Raw genomic sequence first — 8,834 nt, 5'->3', positions numbered from 1 at the left:
TCACAAGCTGTCGGGCTCGTTCTGCCGAGAAAAGCCGGAAATAGGGGAGCTCCGGCCTGGAGCTCGTCTATTTCCACCCTCAACTCGCGGCCACGTCCCTTTCTCGCCGCTCGGCGGCCGGGACATTGAATCCCGACCGCTGAGCTCAAGTCGAGCAAAGCGAGAACGGGACAGGGGCACGGCTGTCGAGCTTGTTCGACAGCCGTGCCCCTGACATTGACAAAGTCATGTTGACTGTTTTACCTGTACATTCTAAATGTCAGTATTTTGACCTTGTCGGGATTTAAATGTCAGGATTTTGTCCTTGTCTGGATTTTAAATGTCGGGATTTTGACCTTGTCGGTATTATTATTACCGAATCCCTGCAAAGTTGTCAAAATAAAAACGGTACTCTTTACCTAGAAGGGCGACCATCGCGACCATCGAATGCACTAAAAATCGGGTGCGACGCGATGGCCGCGATTTCCCATAGGGACCAATGTTAAAAATCAGATTGGACCCAATTTTAGTGTTCAATGCCTCAATGCCCGCGATTTTTACATAGGAAACAATGTTAAATGGGCCACAGAGCCCTAATAGTCACCGTGAACTCTGAAATGGCCCCCACAATTGTTAACGCCACCCCACGATCAACGTCAACCCGAAGCGTGGCGAGCGCAGCGAGCCCGCGTCCTCCGACCTTTTCATGCCCTACTATCCACGTCGGCGTGGAGTTGAGAATAGAATAGTGTGGCGAGCGCAGCGAGCCACCGAGGCCCGAAGCGTGGCGAGCGCAGCCAGCCCCGCGAGGGGACACGGATACCTTCACAGTTATACGCGTCCCCTCGCGGGCTTCACAGGTGTCCGTGGCGACACGGACACCTGTGAAGCCCGCGAAGGGACGCGTTTACCTGTGAAGGTATCCGCGTCCCCTCGCGGGGCGCGCTGCGCTCGCCACGCTTCGGGCCTCGGTGGCTCGCTGCGCTCGCCACACTATTCTATTCTCAACTCCACGCCGACGTGGATAGTAGGGCATGAAAAGGTCGGAGGACGCGTACCGCCGCCCCTCGCGGGCTCGCTGCGCTCGCCACGCTTCGGGTTGACGTTGATCGTGGGGTGGCGTTAACAATTGAGGGGGCCATTTCACAGTTCAAGGGCACTATTAGGGCTCTGTGGCCCATTTAACATTGTTTCCTATGGCCATTGAGGCATTTTACAGTGAAATCGCGTCCAATTTAGCTTTTTAACATTGATCCCTATGGGAAAATCGCGGTCATCGCGTCGCACCCGATTTTTATGTACCCGCGATTTACCCGCGATGCCTGCGATTTTTTACCCCCGACGCCCGCGATTATAATCGCGGGCGCCGTTCTAGGTAAAGAGTACCAAAAAAACAAATGATTTAGACGCAACTGAACACTAAAATTGCAATTTTGGGTGCCTATTACAAAACAACTGAATAAACAGCAAAGCACCTTAATAGCAAAGCAATTAGCCACCAGGAGACTGCTGATGAATTTGATGTGACACTTGTATATCTTTGTGCATCCAATTTCCTGAATCTGTATATGAACTTCTCCAATATTGCAGCCGTTTTAGATTTTTTTTTCAAAAGATGTTGCGCTGTGCTCAGTATAGGATATGTTACACAATATTCAAGTGTCTCATATCACATTAATAAGCACAGTCATAGACATATAAGTGTGTTGCAGAATTTCAATGGAGATGTATTTTAGGCAAGAAATTTTTTTTACGCCGGACGTTATAAGAGTTGCACAGGACCCGTCAACTCACTCACACCAGGCATCTTGTGTTTTGTGTTAATTGAGGCTAGGGGCCAAATGTAATGCAGTGAGAATCAAAGAGTGTGAGATTTAGGGAGAGTTTTTCCATATTTTTTTTTAAAAAGCGGCAATCAAATTGATTTTGCCATGTAATTGATTGCGGCTTTAAAATATGAGGAAAATCTCCCAAAATCTCTCACTTTCTGATTCTCACAGCCTAGCCTATTACATTTGGCCCTAGATGTACATGTATGAGGACACATCTGTAAGTGCATCATGGATCAGCGTAGAACTGACTTGTGTCTTTTCTCTTCCCATATCAAATGCTGCTGCAAAAGGAAGATGCTGCAGGCAGCAATCTTTTTCAAATTAATTAGATCAGACTAAACTGTTTAACTGCTTACCAGCAATACCTTAATCATAAAACTTTATAAAAGATTATTTACTAACCTTATTTTGTATGCTATGGCCATCACTTACATGATCTGTACCACGTTCAGTAGAATGCTTTCTGTTTTGTATTGTTGCCACTAGAAGGCAATCTTTATTATATAGTGATCACTGTATTGTATATCATTAACTTTGATGCACACTGTATTGCATGTTACTATAATGCATGTATTGATATCGGTTACTAGTAATGGGCAATTATATATAAAAACAGCTATAAAAAATAAAACATTTTTAAATATAAATTAAAATGACCTCTGCTACTAAGAAAATGTACATAGGGCAATTGGATGTGGGGTAATTATTTGGGGTTAAAGAATACCCACCATCATGATTGGGACACACTAAATATTTTGCTTAGAAATAGGCAGAATCAATATGATTTCTTCCTTTCTTAGGCAAAATTAGAACTAGTGTGAGATTGACAATGGAGGAGAAAGAATGCTCTATCAAAAAGTTAGTGGGCTTCATGCAAAAGGAAGGATGTCCCATACTTAACTACTATCACTTCAATACTAACCCAATACTAATCCTTTGTTATAATGAATGCTTGCACTCTCCCTATTGCTGATCCTGCCTAATGTTCCTTTGTCGATGCTTTGCTTTACCCACTTGTGTGCTAGTTCCTTGCACTGTCACAAATTGTGGCCCAATTGTAAAAGCCTATGATTTGTAGTCATCTGCACAGTTTGTTTGTTTTTTCCCCCGAAACTAATGCTTTAAATTTTGACAAAATAAAACAGTCAGAAACCCGCAAATTGTGGCTATTTCATATGGGCATCTGTCTTCAGTTGCAACGACTCATTCTATGTTGCATTGGCCTAGCTTATATCCACTGTGGTAAGAGCTAATGGTAAACCACCCATTCTTCATGAGGACACATCTGAAGTATTTTCAGGGACACTAAGTTCCCAGTCCATCACTGGAGAAAGGTTAGCAAGTGTAAGATCTAAAACGATCATCAAAATGATTGCCTTATAATAGTGTAGTCCTGCTTCATAATAACCATAAATATCAGGTCTGAAACCATGAAAATGTCAAATTGATTTTTCATAGAAAACAAGTAGATCAAAGCTGTATTCAACTCTCACCGCACAACCTCACAACTCACTTCTTTACACTACAATCTTTATTTTTCATGTTTTATTAATAATATTTGTAGGAAATGGCAGTACTATTTTAACAAGACAAATACACTTTTCTTGTGCTGTTTTTTCTTGGGAAATTTCTAGAGACTAGCTTCTTGCAATATCATCAGCATCACCTCGAAGGAACATAACAAATTGTTGGAATGCATCATATAAGAAGTCAGAATACCAAAAAATATCAGGGTCCAAAAACCATAATGCAATTTAAAAAGGAGCATGGTATCCCTATGACATCTTAATACTTTTATGTTGAAGACCATGATGCATTACACATTATTGGCTAACAATGAGATGGAATGGGTTTACAATGAATACAATGTATCACATGTTTTTTTTTTTTTATAAATTGAGAATTACAAGGACCTTATGCATCATGAGAAATAGCTGTGGCAAGTGGCATATGGAACCACAATGCAGTGAAATGTTGGAGCCAATAAAGTAGAATTAGCGTCAGGAGTTACATTTCTCCCTACATGAGAAAGAGAATGACCATAATGCATTGCAGGCTATGATCTTCCACACACCTTACATAAACAAAACACAAGGACCACAATGCATGAGCTAATAGAAGATGCCATTAGTCTACTGGGTATAAAATACCCTGCAACACAGGAGCTGAGACAATCTTGGCAGAGAGGAGGGAGGATGAAGATGAAGCCCACAATATTCTGACTGTCCGAGCCAGCTGCGCCTGCACCTCTTGTCCTTGTATTACTATTTTAACCAGAAATGGAGAGAAGAGAAAGTCAAGGTTAAATGTCCAATCTCAGGAAAATCTGTCCCACCCACAAAGAGAGGACTGGTCCCACTGAGAGTCTCACCATGAAGTGTCATAGACTCCCAGATTCGAGAGGGACCTCTGAGCACCTGTATGTTTTGGGTTTTAATTCACCTTAAATGTGTACATGGGAGTTCTATGTGTGCATCATATACATATGTGTGCATGTTAAATATCCATGTTGATGTATCAGTGACTGCATATGTGTACTATGTATGTATGTATGTATTTATATCAAGGTGCCTCTGGCCTTACACACAGGAAACTCTCCAATGCTGGGATTGTGCCTCGAAGATTGGGGAGAGTTAGGGGCAGGGTCTTTTCATTCTCCAGCCCCGGGCTTCGGATTCAAGGGGCATCCCTGCGCTGTCTCCTGAAGTCCTTTGAGGGGTATATCCTATACATAGAATGAAAATTGAAAAATCCCTCATTATTTTACATTAAACACCATCAGTGGTCTCTCCTCTCTCTTTTGCCAGGGGCTCTTCTTATCTTGGTCATCCCCACCTTCAGATTGGTCATTAAGGTCCTCATCCGGGCTGGTCATAGAATCCCTCCGTAGCTCACTAGTGCTGCTGCGTGAACTGTCTCCCCTGCTGCGCCCTCTCCTGTTCATAACTGGGCATGTCTCAGAGGCCTCATCTAGAAGTGGTGTAAGTGAGCTGTCTTCTGGGGAGCAAGCACCGCCAGTCCGACTCTCGCTTAGGCTCTGTTCACCTTCTTCAGCAAACACCAGCTTGGAGTAGGTCAAAGAAGAAGGCTGAAGCTGGGACCTCCCACCTCTCCCATCTTCTGGTCCAGATTTCACTTTAATTTCATTGACATCTACACCTGAGTCCAGACTGGCGTCATTGCTACGGCTCTTGTCCCCAGCCTGCAGGTCAATATATGAGTGACGCACCTTGTCATTGGAACGTCCATCTAGTGACACAAACCAAGCTCTGGGGTGAGGCTTGACTCCAAGTTCTAAAAGTCTCTTTTCAGTCAGTGCTTGGAGCTCTCCATTCAGCTGTGCCATTGTCGACTCATTAAAAACGACAGGAATTGTGACAGAACCACTCATTTGTGAAGAGTGGTTGCTCCAACCTTTTCCATCTTGATCTTGTGATGACCCTGTTTGGTAGTTATGACTTTGTTGAAGTAGTTGCTGGCGTTGGACATGATCTTGGGGTGCAAAGTGATGGGCATGCGAGACTTGCGAGGATCCAGTCTCACATTCCAATTGCTCGTCACCTGGCCCACTAGGATTTTCATCTGATGATAATCTTACATAATGAGCTGGAATCACTAATGTGGGCATAGCATGCCTGTACCCTCCCTCCTTCATATGGTCAATAGAACCACAAAATATTAGCTGTCCAGGTTGAGTCAAGGAGGTGGGACGTGACAGTGGATCTGCTGATTGTGTCATCAAATAATCAGGAGGTTTTGAGTCACCAATCACATGCTTGAAGGGTGGTGGAAGCGGAGGAGGAGATGGAGGAGGATCTCTAACTCCTCCTCTACCTCGTCTTCTCTGCTGCCCCTTCCCACCTCCACCATATCCTCTTTTAAGGTCTTCTGAGTCTAGTAGGTCTCCAGAGCGGGCAGACTTAAGTGGGTAATCATCTCGAGAACCTGGTCTTAGAGGCAGAGTATCTGTGGAATGCTGAATGGAAGAACGCCCACCAGACTTGCAAAAATCTTCACGGGAAGAAAAAGCAGAGCGCAGAACTGGAGTTCGAATGTCACTATCCGCTGTGGACGTGGAGTCCAAATGGCTGGTACTGATGAGGTTAAGGTGGGAGGTTGAGGTTGCCTGGTCCCGTTTGGGTTCATTGAGGCCAGAGAGCTGCAGTTTGTGATGCTGTTGTCTTGGCTTTAGGCATCGCCGCCTGCAGAGATGTGTGGGGAAATAAGAAAGAGATTAGTAAGGAAATAGTGAAGAGTGGGTGTTTTAAAAAGTTAAATATCATTAATGGTTATGTAATAAAAGTATACTGTTCAATAAAAGATTATGCAATATTGAAGGGGGAATCTATTGCTGTAGAAAGGAAAAGAAAAAGGTTGGGTTTTGTGCACTATTATTAACCCCAGATAATATAGTAAAAGTTATATGGGGACAGCACCTTTACCTGCAGTAATATATCAGAAGACAAAGCAGGATGAGGACCAGCAGTGCAAGAGCGCCCAAAATAGAAAGCAGGAAGATGGTATGGTAACCAGCTATGTCCACACCACCCATAAGTGACAGCATACCTAAGAAGAGATCACAGTGTAAGAAAGAGGCTGCAAAGAGAGAATTCAGAAAGGCATATATCACGTTTTAAGACATAAGAAACAGCAGTATACTGGAGAAGAAAAAAAAAGAATAGCGTTAAAACTGGAGAGAGACAGGAACCAATACCGAGACAGTACTTTTAAAGAAAAGCAGACCCTCTCACCTCGGCCAGTGGAGGGGATCGCTGCTGCCCAGTATCCTAGCTTTGGGTATGAAAAAGACCAGTACAACTGCTGTCCATCTCGTCGTACCACACCCATACCAGCACGGAGCCACAGACCTAGAGGTAACAGACAGAAAAGAGGAAGAAATGGTAGGAAGAAATGAAGCAGAAAAAGAAATGGTAGAAAGAAATGAAGCAGAAGAAAGTAGCAGAGAAAGAAAGTTAGATAGCAAAAAAAGAAATGAAATCCAGTTAGACATGTCAAACTGATATCATGTTATGGGTCTGTTTTGTGGTTGATCACATACCGTTCTTGGGCTCAAACTTCCAAGCAGGTATACTTGTGGCAGGTGTGAGACCACTGTCTGAAGGGATTGGAAGAGAAAGCTGAGCAGGACCAGTAAGATGAACTTCAGAGCCATTCCCAGTGAAAAGATGAACACTGACTGCAGCAACAGGAAGGAGCTCCACCCAGCTGGAGTTACCTGTAAAAGCACAGGACCAAGTGAGGAAAGAGAAAAGGGATAAAGAAAGAAATGAATGGTTAAGAAAGACTAAAGCAAATTGAGAAGTAAGTAGGCCTATACCTGTGTCACCCTTGTTGACATACATAGTACAATTTTTAATGTGGGCTGACCTGGGAGTAAAGGAAAATGAAAAACAAAAGTAACTGAGGGGTAGATTTATTACTAGGCGATCAGGGGAATCTGCGCTATCCCCGTGCGTTATAGCAGGGTATAACGCTTCCCCGATCTATCACACCCGCCGAGCGTTTACTCTTAACGCCGGCGGTGTGGGGCAGGAGGCATAGCGCAGGGGCGATATTTTGCACTGCGCCCCAGCCTCCTGCCAGATTTATGAACGGTCAGCATCGCTGACCGTTCCGCCGCCTGCAGCTGTCGACTTCGCCAGCTGCAGGCGGCGATGCCCTATACCTAACAGCAGGGACAGCGCTGTCCCTGCTGCTGGCGCTGAGCTGCGCTGGGATCTCGCGAGACTAGTGAGATCCCGCGCATGCGCAGTGAGCCGGCCGGGGAGGAAGGAGACGGCGCATCAGTATTAACTGATGCGCTGTCTCCAGGAGGGACATCACCGGAGGGGGGAGTTAGCGTTCCCCCACTCCGGCGGCAAGATAATAGATCTTGTCGGTGTCCCCTCCTGCTTCGCCTCGCTAATGAGGCGAAGCAGGAACTGTTATAGCGGCGCGATAGGCGCCGCTATAATAAATCTACCCCTGTGCACCTTGGAGAAAACATACTGCACTGCTGATTTTGGAGATGTAAAATGTGCAGAGATGTAGATATGAGAGGAATGTGTCCAAACTCAAATTTAATTGCAGAATAAAAATAAAGTTACATGCAAAAGCAGGCAGTATTCAAGAATAAAATAAAAATAGAAATATTGCTCAGCGTGCACTGCAATATGGTTTATCAGGGTGAAAAGTTATATATTCTATATTGCTTATGTCGAGAATGCCAGTACCTAGCTTTCACATATTCACAGTTCAATTCTGAAAAGATGAAAAACCATGGTGCACCCATGCCTCTACAAAGATAGGCTCAAGCCTAAAGTCTATTCACAATATATCTCTGCAGACTGTCTGGCTCTTAGAGTCCATACACACTGGGCGAATATGCCCAGCGTGTATGGACAGCGATGATGCCAATCATCACTGCGGGGAAAGCCGCTCAGTGCATACACACTGAGCGACTTTTCCCCGGCGCCGATGGAGGGGGGAGGACGGCTTTGCATAGTGCAGTGCTATGCAAAGCCGTCCTCAAAGCCGCTCATCTGCTGGTATAAACAGCAGATGAACGGTTTTCCTGGCTATGATGCGGGAGCGTGCAGCAGCGCTCACCGCCGGGGCATACACACTGGGCGGCTTTGAGCTGAAAGCTGCTCAAACTGGGTGTTTTGAGTGACTTTCAGCTCAAAGTCGCCCAGTGTGTATGGGCCTTTAGTTTCTTCTTTATTTAATAGCTCATAGAATGTAATTCAAAAAATTTGGGGGGTGCAGATCAGACCAATTCCATTGATGCTCTGATTGGGTGTCCAATTAAACGATTGCTCTGATCTGGTGCCAAATTAAATGATTGCTGGGATCTGGTGCCCATTACTTTTTAAGTGCTCAAAAGCAGTGGCATAAAAGAGTGCCTTTAGTGTTACAAGTTCCATTTGGGTGCGCAAATGGGACAATTTCCACACATTGTTTGCTACGTCTTCTTGCGCAGGCTGTGTTCACGCATGAACGGCACTGTGTAGTGAAAAAATT

The 8,834-nt window shown here is 44.7% G+C and overlaps 1 protein-coding gene across 8 annotated transcripts in view; it reads right to left on the bottom strand.

The window, feature by feature from the left end:
* Positions 1–3,324: 3,324 nt before the first annotated feature.
* FAM171A2 (family with sequence similarity 171 member A2) overlaps positions 3,325–8,834 on the bottom strand; it is a 45,209-nt gene continuing 39,699 nt past the window's right edge. For 3 of the 8 annotated variants that reach the window (XM_083147430.1, XM_083147433.1, XM_083147432.1), the window contains exons 5-9: positions 6,871–7,047; positions 6,563–6,679; positions 6,254–6,377; positions 4,647–6,013; positions 3,325–4,536 (exon numbers count right to left, since the gene is read on the bottom strand). In XM_083147430.1, coding sequence (XP_083003556.1) covers positions 4,445–4,536; positions 4,647–6,013; positions 6,254–6,377; positions 6,563–6,679; positions 6,871–7,047 — 1,877 coding nt within the window. In that variant the 3' untranslated portion in view covers positions 3,325–4,444. Of the gene's footprint in view, positions 6,014–6,253; positions 6,378–6,562; positions 6,680–6,870; positions 7,048–8,834 lie in introns of all 8 variants that reach the window. The other 5 variants (XM_083147435.1, XM_083147437.1, XM_083147436.1 and 2 more) reach the window with 3 other exon arrangements.

Source organism: Crinia signifera, chromosome 6, assembly GCF_055691185.1.
Source record: "Crinia signifera chromosome 6, ASM5569118v1, whole genome shotgun sequence".
In the NCBI taxonomy this organism is placed as follows: Eukaryota; Metazoa; Chordata; class Amphibia; order Anura; family Myobatrachidae; genus Crinia; species Crinia signifera.
This window is presented reverse-complemented; position numbering and strand designations above follow the sequence as displayed.